Genomic DNA, 13,804 nt, shown 5'->3' on the forward strand with positions numbered 1-13,804 from the left:
ACGGTGTGACGTCTCTACACGTCCGCGCTTCGTGCTTTTCCACCTCTTCTCTACACAATTCCGATGGATCCGTCCACGATATCCCTGGACCTCCCAGATCGTGCTGCCTCCGCTGAAGCCAGTTCAACCCGGCCGAATCCCTTTGATGACGGTGATATCTCGTCTCGCAAGCGCCGGCGCACGTCTCTCTCCGGATCACCTACAAACTCCCTCGATACCGTGAACCCACTCCACGATTCCTCGAGCTCAACCACACTCGACACCGATCCCGTCGTCCCCAGCCGTGACTCGGCTGTAGAAGCCCGGTCAGAGCCTGTCGCGCCAAAGACCCCCGAGCCTGGCACCTCGATGCGCGAGCCACCCACCGAGCCTCCTTCCAGCATGGTTACTATTAACCTTAGGAACGCGCCCCAGAGTGACTCGTCGTCTTCTTCGCCCCCATCTCCTTCACCTGCCGCCCAGCCCCCTACGACCGATACCGTCACCGATGTTGCGACCGACGACGTTAAGGCCAGTGTTGAAGACTCCGAAGTCGACATGGTGCCGGTTCCTGCCCAGAGTACCGATACCTCCAAGTCAGCCTCTTCACATTCAACAAGCCCGCCAATCGAGATTATCACAGTGCCGTCAGATGATGACATGGCTTCCGATCATATGAGTGTTGGAGTTTCCATCGTTGGAGACGACCCTATCCTGATCGATCCTATCCACGACTTCCCCTTTCACGATCCCGAAGAAACCACCGAATCGACAGTGGAACGACTGGCAAACTATCTTTCAACTCGTGAGCTTTGTTATTCTTCTTCTGAACGACTCAAGCGGCTAAAAGATGCAGAATCTCCAATTGATGAAGGCGTTGTCGACAAGGTTCAGCAATGGCTGGAACGGTACCTCAGATACATCAGAGACGTCGACCAGCAATCTGCCATCGACTCATGCCGACAAAATTTGGGGTTTTGGGTTACATTCCCCGAAATCTTTCACGCAATGGCATGTCGCAAGTATGTCTCTCCGTTTTTGCTCCTATTACTCTATACTAATCGTACTAGGCCATCAATGTTGAAAGCACATGGATTGCGCGGCGTTACTCTGGCGTTTTTCGCTGGATTTGCCAAGCTGACGGCGTGGTTCATTGAATCCGACATTCGTGCGCTCCAAGAGTTTTCGGCTACGCAGACAGATCAAAAACAGCGTCCACCCACCCTATTGTCTCCTCTTTACCTCGACCGGTTGCATATGATGACTGGGGCGCCTTTCTACGACGAGCAAACTGGCAACGCCGATCTTTCATCTCCTAGTCTGGAAGATGTGTCATACGTGATCAAGGAATTTCAGGAAAGTCAAGGTGGAAGCCTCAGTTGCCTGCTCCAGCTGGTCAGGTGTCTGGTCGATCATATCTCCAACTTCCCTCGATGGACTGATGAGCTATCCTCGATATGTCTGGTTGCAGCAGATATCATGACAGATGCAAGCTTCGCCTCGGGCAGCCCAGGACTCCCCCCCATGGCCAAACAGCGGCTAGAAGTTGGTCATGTCCTCTACGACCTGGTCTCAGATACCCTCATAAGGATGGTTGAAAAGCAGCCGACGCAGTTGAATGCCGATAAAGTCTCAACTAGCGTTCGGGCTCTCACAAACATGATCAAAGCGAGCCTTCAGGGCGAACATGAAGCTGCAACCCAGCTTCTAATCGAGCATCGACAGGCGCACCCCCAGCTCCCTGTTAACTACACTATTGAGGCAATCGCTTGGGAGCGACGCCTTGGGCTCTTGAACAAGCTCATAAGGTCAAGTCAGATGCAACTCCGTGTTGTGGGTGTCACCCAGATGTGTGGCGACCTCGTCTCCTGCTGGAGACGCCATTGTGACAGCGGAGACGATGGCAGTATACTCCACCTCAACCATCTCGCGGAATACCTGCTCCAGACCGGACTCATAGAGTACATCCTCGGCTCTAACTGTCATCCAGAGATCACTCTTGAGGGCGCCAACATCGTGGGCTTCTTGGTAGTGACCAAGATGTACCGGGAGGAGCACATCAATATGATATGGCAAGGTATCACATCCGGCCAGGATCCTCGCACCGCAGATGCTCTCACTCGCATGGTGACAAATATCACGAACCTTTTCGACTACGCCGGTCTTCTATTTTTCTGCGACAAATTTCAGGCGCTTCCCATGGATGGCTTCACTCCGTCTATCCGGATGCTTTGGGAGACCGTCATTAGGCATATGGTCACGAGATCACAGGTCGATCGACCGGGACTGAGCTTCCATCCCTACAACTTGTGCTTACGGCTACTCAGAGAATCGTCAGTTTGCACATCCGGATCACAAGTCGCATACCCCGACATGCAGCATGCAGCGATGCAGAAGTTTAAGGAGCTCCTGGCATATGGGCCAGATTCCGAGGGACGCCAGCAGCTGTACCAGAGCTGCATTCAGGACATAGCAGACCAGTCAGCAACTACATTGGGCAGCCTTTGGTGCTTGTCAATGGCAATCCGCTCCGCGGTTGTTATGGAACTTCATGTCTTGACGGAGAAGCACGACCTGACGAGACTTATCGTTACTGAGCTAGAGCACGCAATCAAGGTCGGACGAGCTGCCGGCGTTCAGACGATTCTCTGGGGCGCGATCAACCAACCTCGCAGGGACTTCATCACCAACATCATCCAGGTTGAACCCCAAACAATCACCAAGGAGTTGGGGATAAAGCTCTGGGACATGCTGGTCGGCCCGTGGTCACTATCGCTTGAGGATAGGAGAGCAGGATGGGGTATCTTGAACAATCTTAACCGGAAGCTCAACCTCGCCAACCCCTTTCTCCAAACGTGCTTATCTCAATACCTCCCAACTCTCCCTTCCGAATATTTCTGCGACGGCATGCTGGAGTTTCTCCGGGCTGAAATTCTACCGCGTCTCAACGAGAAAGCCGACCTAGCCCTTGACGACCATGACATGGTTGCTGAGAGCGGTATTGAGCAACTGTGGCGCTTGATCCTCGAGACTGAGGATGGATCTCTCGTTGATCGATCAGTACGGACGCTTGCAATCGATATCTATGTTGAAAGCCGGCATATGGCCACCAGCCCGCTTCAGCGAACACGACTGATCCACATGGCTCTAGTCAACCGATGCCTACAACAGCTGAAGGATGCCGCGCGGAAAATCAAGAGCTCCAACGATGGAGCGACGAGCGGTGAGGATGAGCCCATGTCGACTGTTGCAACAGATGAGCAAATCCAGCAGCAGGAGAGGATCTTCATTCGATCCTTGAGACTATTACGGCACATACTGGAGGCCCATCAATCAAAACCTCTTCTGTCGGCCCCTGACCTGAGAACACTGATCCCCCAAACCCCCTATGAGGTGCAAGGAGACTCGGCCGAGCTCAAATACCAGTCTTTTGATGGGGATGAACAGACTGATATCAAGCCACTCGCAATCGGGAAGCTCAACACCGCTGCGTCTTTGCTTGCCAGCCTGAGACAAGAGACAGGCTTCGAGAACTACCGAGTTTATTACAGAGGACGACCTTTTCTTCCCAACGAGCACGAAATCTGCAAGTCTTTGGAGGATCTGCGTGTCCAGGAGGGTCTCATGCTGGTTAAACGTGAGGAAGCAGGCCCAGCCCCTTCTGGTCGAGTGAAGCCAGGTGCCTCTCCCCTGGAGGTAGAAATCTCGGCGCACTTTGACGAGATGTTCGAGTATCTCAGCATGGAGGAGTCACTCGCACAAGAGGTATGAAACTCAGCACCAACTTTGAAGGCTCCGACTAACTGACTGCGTACCCAAGATTTACCACTTTCTCGTGAAACTCCCCACAGATGGTCATCTCTTGAAGTCAATTGACAGCAACACAACCTCGTATCAGCAAATCTTTCCTCCGAGGCAGCCGTACAAGTCACTCTACGCTGTGCACACGCTTCTAGAGTACATTGAAGCTGCTTTTCACGGGCGCATCGACAATGAAGATCCCAAGGATGACCCAACTGACCCTGGTCAATCCTCCACGTATACCAAAGCTCTGAAGACGGGCATCTCCTTTGCCACTCAGGCAATCTCGGACAAAAATGTCTTTGATCAGGCTTCTGTGAGCCTGCGTCTGAAACTCACTGGCACATTGATACACGCATTCCGACGGCTGCTGGATAATACGCTACGGTCTACTGGAACACTTGCTGGCTCTAGCATGGTCACAGAGCTCTACACCCCAGGGCGACCAGTCAGTACGGACATCGTTATCGTTCCTGAACCAGCTCGGCTCGTTGAAATCTTGACATGCGCCATAGATTCCCCCGGCGATGCTTCTCCAGTGATTGCCGGAACACTTGCCCTCACACTCCGCCTGAGCATTATCAATAGTGCATTCTGGGCAAAACTCAACACAAACCCCGATTTTGTGGCTTTGCTGCACCGTGCTCTGCTTACTGATCCAAGACCTGGGGTCAGATCGCTTGTTGTGAAGCTCATCGAGGAGCTTGTCTCGATGACAGGCCACACACAGCCGTTGGACAGGGCGAACGAGTCATCCTCAAATAATCCGGACGACATCTTTGTGGCCCTGGTCTCATACTTTTGGGGTGTTGTCAGCGACCTTGTGCTGCAGATAGCCGGGTATCCGGACCAGTGTGAAGATTTCTTTAGGCTGACGTACGTCTTGCTGATGCGATTGAAGGCTCGATCGCCAGGCGTGTTGGATCTCCCAAGGCTTGCCTCTCAGGTCAGCCAGCTCTTACTCGCCCATACATCAACTGAAGTAGGTTCTGCCAGCTTCGGGACGGTTTGGTACAGGCTAACCGAGTACACAGGCCATTGGGTCTTCGGCTGGAGAGGACTCGTTTGCGAAAGGCCTTGCAACAGTTCTGCATATTTGCCTGCAACTTGATCCCTCGGTTGCCCAATCCCCGCAGTTGCCAGCGTACGAGAATGAAACTTCACCGTATAGAACCGATCAACTGACTTGTCATAGGGATTTGCCCTTGTCACTGTTCTGGAAGCAGCTGTATCCTCCCAAACGCAGTCTGAGCGAGCAGCCCATCCCTAGGGTGGTTCTCCACAGTGAAACGAGAGCGAAGCTTTGTGACATTCTTTTCCATCTCGTGAAGCACGATCCAGAAAAGACCAAGGGCTTGTTGGAATCGCTCGAGAGTCTCGTGCCCTTCTACGATGATGACGATGACGGCATGTCTTGCGCCATATCAACCTCGCACCCGCTGACATCCAAACCAGATGAACCATATCTCTATGAGCTCCCGTATCAATTTGAGCGCCTGCGAGCGCTGCGGGCACCATGTGGTTACGCTGGCCTGCTAAACTTGTCGAACACATGCTACCTCAATTCAATCCTGGCGCAGCTTTTCATGAACACGGGATTCCGACAATTCATCCTGAACTCGAAACTTCATGATCCCGCCAACGGCCAAGAACTCATGTTCTACACCCAAAAGCTGTTTGGCTTCATGCAGGAAAGCTACCGTCGCTTTGTTGACCCCACCAATCTTGTCAGTTCAATCAAGACCTACGATGACACCCTCATCGACATTCACAGTCAAATGGACGTGGATGAGTTCTACAACCTACTCTTCGACCGTTGGGAGGGGCAGTTCCACAGCCACGAAGAGAAGAGGAAACTCAAGTCTTTTTACGGTGGTCAACTCGTGCAGCAAGTCAAGTCAAAGGAGTGTGAGCACATTTCTGAACGACTTGAGCCATTCTCTGCGATTCAATGCGACATCAAGGGCAAAAACACGCTGGAGGACAGCCTTCAGGCTTATGTGGATGGCGAGATCATGGAAGGGGGTATGCCTGTTTATTATCTGTTTTATCTTGAGGAGGCCGCTAATCATCAACAGACAACAAGTACAAGTGTTCAACGTGCGACAAACACGTTGATGCTGTCAAGAGGTGATACTTTCCATCAGTTGCTCTGCCACTTGGGAGCTAACATGTTGCAGGGCGTGTCTGAAAGACATCCCAGACAATGTCATCTTTCACCTCAAGCGGTTCGACTTTAACCTCCGTACTCTCCAGCGAAGCAAGATCAACGATTATTTCTCATTCCCAGCACGTGTCAACTTGCGACCCTACACTATCGAGCACCTCAGCAACCCGGAAAATGACACCGAGGAGGACATCTTCGAACTGGTCGGTGTCCTCGTTCACTCGGGCACCGCTGAATCCGGCCACTACTACTCGTACATCCGTGAGCGCCCTTCCGCCTCAGGTCGCCAGACTTGGGTTGAGTTCAATGACGATATGGTAACGGCATGGGATCCCTCGCACATGGAGAGCTCCACGTTCGGTGGCCCTGATCATCGTCCGTACGACACAAACGGTATCATCTACGACAAGACATACAGCGCATACATGCTGTTTTACCAACGTGCCTCCTCTCTAAGAGCTGAGCAGGAGAGGATGATGAGCCTAGGCATTCCAGGGCCTTTGCGAGTCAATGTAGCTGACGATCTCAAAGATCACATCATGAGCGAAAACACAGTGATCCTTCGCCGTCACTGCATATATGATCCCAGCAACCTCAGACTCGTTCAGATGCTATTCCAGCAGACGAGACAACTTTGTGGAAGCTGTCGCGAAGTTGACACGAGTCAGAACATTGGCGAGTTCCTGATTGATCGCGCTCAAGAGCATGGGCTTCAGGATTTAGCCATGCACACGTTGCTGAGCCACCTGGACCAGGTCGTTACAAGAGCAAAGGACATGCCGGATTTCCTAAGCTTCTCCAAGTTGATCAGCGATGCTATCACTTCATGCCACCATTGTGCGTTTGCTTTCTACAGCTACTTTGACCAACGGCATGATGCACTGCGCGCCCTTCTCCAACGGAACCCAGAAATGGCCGTGCGCAACTTTGTGAGCAAGATGTTCACTGTCGCCATCCACAAGATTGCAAGAGGCTTGCCTCATGTCTACGACCCGCCGGTCCCAAATAGTCCAATCTCAGACCCTGATGGAGACGAGAACCTTGCCGAGGGTGCTGTTGCTCACCGTTCAGTCATTGATGGCGTGATGCTTCTGTTCAATCACCTATGGAACTTCTTCCATATCAACCTCAGATCGTGGGACGACTACTTTGGGGCTATTTTGGGCTTTGCAAAGCTGGGAAGCCGCGAAGTCGGATATGTTCTGGCCGCTAATTACCTGGCGAGGCTTCTGCGTATTATCTCGGCAGATCCAGCACAAGCCCTCACCGGAAACTATCAAAGGATGCTGCAGACTGTTCTCCGACGCATCAACAACGCCAAACCGCCTTCCTACCTGTCGGTGATCATGCTGGTCGATTATCTCCTGCAGCAGCTGGAGCCGGAGCTGGGAACAGACGTCATTGTTGAAGACGCGGCTGAGCGACTGGAGCGGATGGAACGACCTTTCAGCTGGACGTCGGAAGAGGTACAACTCGTACACACCAGTCTGGATGATACTCATGGCAGCCATTTCGTGGAGAAGCTACTGGGGATCGACCAGGCGACCCGTCCAACCGACGACATTATCCGATTCCTGACCGGGATCGGCTCAACGATGGACGGCAAGATACTGGCCACGTTGAAGCGATGCATCAGGGGTGAGACGTCAACTCAAGCCATGGACCCATTCCTGCGGGCGGCCGGCGCCTACATTGAGAGTACCGAGCAACTCGACTTTGCCACAAAGATGATTCAGCATGTGTACACGCAAGCCAAAAGCCTGCAAAACACCGAGGGGGTGTACTTTGTTCGCTTCTTCGATACAGCACTGTCACTCGAACGGTCAGAAGGGGAGTTTGCGAGGACCATCAGGAGTCTCAGTCTCCGTCTAGTGCCAAACTGGACACCTCACCTCCTAGCATATCAGGAAAGCACCGTGCGAGCAGCCACAGAGAATTTCCTAGACCGCGAGTTGTTCCAGGCCTTGCAAAGCGACTCGATCGCTGAGCGAGACCCGGAGGATCGGGAAGAGATCAAGCTGACGGTCAGACAATTGGGCCTTACGTGTTTGGGGCATCTCGAGGAGCATCACGTCCGAAGGAGAGCACACCTGGGGCGAGACATTGCAGGCTCGTTCTCGCGCGTGATTGAGTCATGCGCCAAGTCTATCGAAAGTGATCCCGAGAAACAAGACGATGTCGACACGGAGTTTATGGCCTTGCAGCGCGGTAAGTGGACTCGGCCCGGTCTAGGTTCCCCCTTAAAGAAAGATGGCTAACGCTACAGGGCAGAGGTGTTGGATCCCCTCCGCAGGCTAATCGTGGATGACATGGAGGAAGACGGGTCCGGTATGTCACAGTCGTTTAGCGACTCCGATACTATTACAACAGACTTCAGGTGACGGCTGACGCTGGGCAAAGACTGGGAAGGATCCTGTGGATCATCAGACCAGATTGACGACCTGGTGGAGATGAACATTACAGGACTGAACGAGATGAACGACGTGGAACTGGCTTGATGACAGACCATACATGCATGAATGAATGAGCTCGCTGGGTCTGGAGAGAGACGGGGCGAGACAGGCGTCAGGGCAAAGGAGGCAGGCATTTGTGTCTTTTGTTGATTTCGATTCTCTGGTTTATCATCTACACTCGCTAGCCTACGCAAAGGGTGAGTAGAGGCTGAGGCATCATCTATCATGACAGCCAGGGCCGGCCGGAAACGGATGGTTGTCGAACACAGTTGATGTTGAGCAAAAATGCATAGCAAGGGAGTGACGGCGCAAGGGCTAAAGGATAATGAACAGGGATACGGCGGTACCAGACCGCGAGATGAGGGAAATCAGGGGTCGGTGAAGACGAAGAAGGGCATTGTTTTCGAGACCAAGATCAAGACCAGCGTTCTTGTATCCATCCCCTCCCTGCCTTGGTTTTTTGGGCATGAGGACAGAAATGATGAATGATTACACGAAGCCAAGTCAAGACAGATGGATCACATCGAGCTGGAAGCTATTCAACCTCGATGTGAATGCTCATTGTCAGGAGTCCTCAACTTGGACAGACTCCTGTACCATGACGCCTCTGTCTCACGGCGAAGCTTGCCGCCGACATCATGTGATCGATTCTATGAATATCTTCAAGATTTTCAAGTGGCGCCAGTAACGGGTATTCTGGTGGACGACGATGTAATCTCGACGGCCGAGCAGCCAGGATCAGCTTCTATAGAAGGGCATCACTAAAACATGACCCCCTTGTATGACGGCAACATTGGGGCCGGCGGCTGGCCATCTGGTCCGACGCTACCTATCTTTAGCAATGGCGGCCAATATTCCAGGCCCGCCTCGGATACCACACGATGATGTGATGCCAATGGAGATGCGAAAATAGAAAGTATTAGAGGCATGGCCGTCGAGACGAAGCCGACAGGTTCCACGGTTCCATCTTGGGTTAAGAGTCTACCTTTGGTGAGAAATTGGGGCCGGTGGCTGGTAGATGGGTGGATGGATGGTTTACAGGCTGTGAGATATGTTGGTTCGTCTCGGAAAGACAAGTGCCGACGTCTGACAGCTGGAGAAGAATGCGTGAGGAATGTGCAAGGGCCAGTCACGATGGCGGAGACAACCAGCCATGACCATCAAGACTCAGAACAGAAATGCTCACATGGAAGAATCATTGACGAGTATCCATCTTGGTTTCTTCAACAGTGGACACCAATCTATGTGCACTACTGCACCAAGTCCCTGCCTCTTCACAAACCTCTCGTGCCCCCCACCCGACCAACCAGCCTCTGAGATTGCAATCTGCAACAGGGGTCCCCGAATCTCTCACCCATCGCAGCCTGTCACAGCGCCGCTCGCATCGCCCGTCAGTTCTAAAAATACATTTAACCTCCCGCTAGCCAATCACGGGGCGTACCGGGAACCCCGCCGATGCCGAAAATAGCAGCCCCGGGCACGCGCTAATGCACGTTAGCCGCCGAGAGAACGTCCCCCTCCCCCTCATGGTCCTGCCGATTGGGTCGTTCCCGGCATTTGCACCGTTTGACAGGCTGGGACGATGAGGAAAGCAGTGATGAACAAGCGGTCCAAGATAGAAGATGAACAAGAGGTGATGAGCAGCTCATGCAATTCCCCTTTTCTTACATAGCGTCTTCCCCCCTCAAGGGTCCCCCCCTCCCTGACGTTTCATCTACTACTCCGACGCTATACTACATAGTGACCATCTCTCTGCTAGGGTCAGCTCCGGCCGGGGGTCACCGAGTGGGAGGCCACACCTCAGGCGAGACGAAAAGCCGGTGGCTGACTGGTCAGACGCAGGAGAGTTTTGAAACATAAACAAGTGCCCGGGGTGTGTATGAGTGAGGAAACAGGAACGAAACTTGTTTTGCATGCGGGTTTTAAAACTCCTCCGTCCTGCATGTCTCCTGCTTTTCCTGCCTTGTTCCCATAGGATCACGACGACGACGAAGACGACGGGTTTTGTTTTGTTTTGTTTCTTGTTCGTTGAACACACGACGACGACGACAAGGCTGAAGGAATACAGCTGCTGTGCGGCCTGGATGTTGTTGATTCGCGTTCCCTTGGCTTGTTGATTTACCGATTCTTTGCATTCCTTCATTCCTCTTACTTTGGCCGTTTTGTGGCTGTCCCTCCTTGCATCGTCGAGTCGTTGCCTCTCGAGGCATTACAATAACAACCCAACCAGACAAAAATGTCGCTCAAAGAGAGAATCTCTTCGCCTTTGGAGGCTGGCACCTCCATCTTGGACGCTCACCACCTGCCGCCTCATCTCGCGCCGGCCCTCGAGCACGCATCCGCCCGCCTGGCTCGCAAGTCTCAGCACATCACCCTCGTCGTGGCCCGCCGAGACTATCAGCTACCGTCTGTGGTGCCGCCGAGGGGCCTCATCACTCCGACGACCCCGACGCCGCTGTCTCCCAGCTTCCGCTTCAACTTTGGAAATGGGCCCATGTCGAAGCTCAAGTCGTTGGTGCTGACCGGTTCGTATAATGGACCGACACCGGCACGGTCGATGGACTCGCCACGAAGTGGAATATCTTCGCCTGGCTTTGCTCCTCCACCAGATATGCCGAGCCCACGGTTCAGATGGCCTCTCTCGCCCACCACCCCCCTCTCGCCTCCTCCCATGACGCCCGGTACCGCATCGTCGACTACCACTGACACTATGAGCTCCATCATGTCGTCGTCAGGTTTTGGCATGCGTCTCATCCATACGAATGAACTCCATCCTCGATCCGAGAAGATCCTTAACCAAACGCTTGAAAAGACGGAGAAAAAGTTCCGTGTTGGGTGAGTTTGGGTGTATGATGTCAAACATGTCGGATACCTTGCTAACACTCCATAGTTCTGAGTGGCTTTCACCAGCAGTCAGGCCTGCCTCCTGCGGACTCACCAACCAACTCATCCATAGCTCTATCATCCAGAACGAAGTCCTCTTCTCCTCCGAGGGCCTGACCCTTCTCTCGCTCGATCGGCTGTTTAGCCTCAAGAGCGCACTATCCAGTTACTCCAAGACGAAATCTCACCTGCGCCTCGAAGATGCTGTTGACGAACTCCGCCGCACAATCCTAGCCACCGGGTCAAAAGTCTCCAAAACTGCCATCCTCCGATCATATGACTGGCTGAGTGTGTCAAACTCTGCCCTTATTGACTTGGACCGCATGTATCAGCGTGCGTACGGCGGACCAGAGCAACTGGGCGGCATCGAGGGCTTTTCAGCATTCACCGAGCCGGCAATCAAGGCGATCAGCGATTTCGAAGAGAGTGGTAGCGATTCCGAGATCGAGGAAGACATGATCGGACTTGCCATCACCAAGGAGAAAACTCCTTCACCAAAGCCCCAGCTGAAACTGCTGACCAACTTCGAAGCCAAGAAGCCAGAAGTCCCCATCGTCAAAGTCGAAGGGGAAGAGGAGGATGAAGACCGTACGGCACGACCGACCGACAGGCTCTACTTCTCGATGCAGCCATGGGACGGTTCGACCATTGACCAGGTCCTGAGCGCAGCTCCTGTAAATAAGAGTGCCTTCAGCCCTCTCACACCGACCCCGATACTCATGAGCCCGGCGTCGGCCAAGATGGGGCCCATGACGCCCAACGGATATGACGATATATCGCCCATAACACGAGGAGAATGGGGATTCATGATGGCAGATAATGCCTTCCAGACTGGCCGAAAGGTTGGAGTGGAAACATTCTGAAAACGGATTTTCTTGGGTTTGATTTTGTGGAATGGCGAACGATTTGTTTTCAAGACACCCCCTTTTGTTTGTTGGTATTGCTCCTCGCTGCGCATATTTGGGATTGGGATTGGTATTAGAGCGCGGCGTGGCTGTATCTGTAGGAAGCCCCTTTTCAGGTTTAGATGTAAATAGAAATGCTTCTTCATTTTTGGATATTCTGTGCAAAACTTGGGTATCATTTTCATCACCATCCGTACTTGCTCGACGCCTCCTTGCGGTTGCTTCTCCCCTTGGCGAAGCTGTCCTCGAGGGCCTCGCGCTGGTTCTGCACATTCTGCACCAGCTGGCGAAGGCTGTGCTTGCCACCCTGGAGAGCACGTACGGGGTTGTGTATCTGCTGTTCTCCTGACGCTCGGATCTCCTCGTTGTGCTGGTATTCCTTGTCCATATTGAAGTTAATAACCTTCTTGGCCGCTTGCTTGCCCAGGCCTCCACGGCCAAAGAGCTCACGTCGTTGGGCAGCTGAGAGGTTGAGATCGTCCGCCACCGTGTCCAGCGACTCAGAGCCTGGCAATGTGGTGGCAGATGGACCTGTTTGTGAATGGCTTGCATACTGCGCGTAGTCGGCGTATGCGCCCTCGTCGTGGGCCAATGAGCTTTCCTGGGTTGCAAACATGGGCTCATAGACAGTGCTTCGTGCCGTAGCATCTGCAGGTTCCGAAGGTTCTTCCGTATGCATCGAAAATAGAGAGACTTTGGGAGGCGCTGGAGCGGGTTCTGGTCCTGGCTCGGGTTTTGCCTCCTTGGATTCTGCAGAGTTTGGTTGAGATGGTGCGGCCACTGGCTTCGCTGCCCCTGAATTCAACTTTTTCTTCTTCTGTGGGTTCCTTGCAACAGAGAGAGGCTTGAACATCAACGGCTTGCCCACAAGCTTGACCTCGTCGGCAGGCTTCTGTCCTTCTGGGATGGATGGTTGAGCAGCCTTTGGTGGCGGCAGGCTCAACCCTCCGGACGTGATGTTATCGCCCAGCCCTTCACCATCGTCTTCTGTCCCTCGACTGAAACCCGGTGCAGCGCTCGTCTTGAGATTGACGCCTGGTCTCGATGTGGTGCTGCTTGATGCCGTAGAGGTTGTCTTTGGCTTGTTCGCATTCTTCGGGGCTGGCAGGAATGAGTTGAACCCGAAAAGAGGCCCGATCCCTTTGTTTTCGCGCGCTTCGCGGGAGGTTCGTCGTTTCGTTGGGGTGTATCGTTGGAGAGCTGAGGGAGGTTGACGACGATTTTGCCAGGATTGGATCGATCAACTACTTTCTGGAAGGGCTTCTTGGAGGACAACGTAGTCTTGGGGACTGTCTTGACAGGGGTCTCGGCTTCGGAGCCTGAGCCCTCAGAGTCGGAATAATCAACCAGGCCCATGATGAATATTGGACAAAGAATAACCGTCAACTGCAAAAGTTGAGGATGGAATCGCAAAGTTGCTTGCTTTCCAGAGCCTCGCGACATGAAGTCGAAATGCGCCCCATTGTTGCCTCGCCTCGATGGTGGCCCGTGCTCAGACGCAAGCCACATGGGTCCTTGCGCATCCAAGACGCGAACGAGGCTGCGCTGCCTGAACCCCACGAATAGGTAGCTTATCGCAACGCTCCCTACCAATGCTCCTCACCCCTCAAACCTTC

At 53.3% G+C, this 13,804-nt stretch overlaps 3 protein-coding genes across 3 annotated transcripts; 2 read left to right on the forward strand and 1 right to left on the reverse strand.

Moving 5' to 3' along the window:
• Window positions 1–63: 63 nt before the first annotated feature.
• MRS44_010312 (uncharacterized protein) lies at window positions 64–8,335 on the forward strand (the record flags this gene model as incomplete). The annotated part of the gene is made up of 9 exons (XM_065620068.1): window positions 64–1,001; window positions 1,050–3,744; window positions 3,800–4,762; window positions 4,815–4,924; window positions 4,976–5,805; window positions 5,859–5,910; window positions 5,961–8,155; window positions 8,219–8,275; window positions 8,325–8,335. The coding sequence occupies 9 exons, from the start codon at window positions 64–66 to the stop codon at window positions 8,333–8,335; spliced, it is 7,851 nt and encodes a 2,616-aa protein (XP_065476257.1).
• A 2,301-nt stretch (window positions 8,336–10,636) lies between these two features.
• Window positions 10,637–12,146, forward strand: MRS44_010313 (uncharacterized protein; the record flags this gene model as incomplete). Its single annotated transcript, XM_046269892.2, has 2 exons — window positions 10,637–11,235; window positions 11,291–12,146. 2 exons carry the CDS (start codon window positions 10,637–10,639, stop codon window positions 12,144–12,146), a joined length of 1,455 nt encoding a protein of 484 aa, XP_046131246.1.
• A 226-nt stretch (window positions 12,147–12,372) lies between these two features.
• On the reverse strand, window positions 12,373–13,544 carry MRS44_010314 (uncharacterized protein; the record flags this gene model as incomplete). The annotated part of the gene is made up of 2 exons (XM_065620069.1): window positions 12,373–13,223; window positions 13,310–13,544. 2 exons carry the CDS (start codon window positions 13,542–13,544, stop codon window positions 12,373–12,375), a joined length of 1,086 nt encoding a protein of 361 aa, XP_065476258.1.
• Between the last annotated feature and the right edge of the window lie 260 nt (window positions 13,545–13,804).

Source organism: Fusarium solani (genome assembly GCF_023522795.1).
Source record: "Fusarium solani strain SB1 chromosome Unknown bctg00000006, whole genome shotgun sequence".
In the NCBI taxonomy this organism is placed as follows: domain Eukaryota; kingdom Fungi; phylum Ascomycota; class Sordariomycetes; order Hypocreales; family Nectriaceae; genus Fusarium; species Fusarium solani.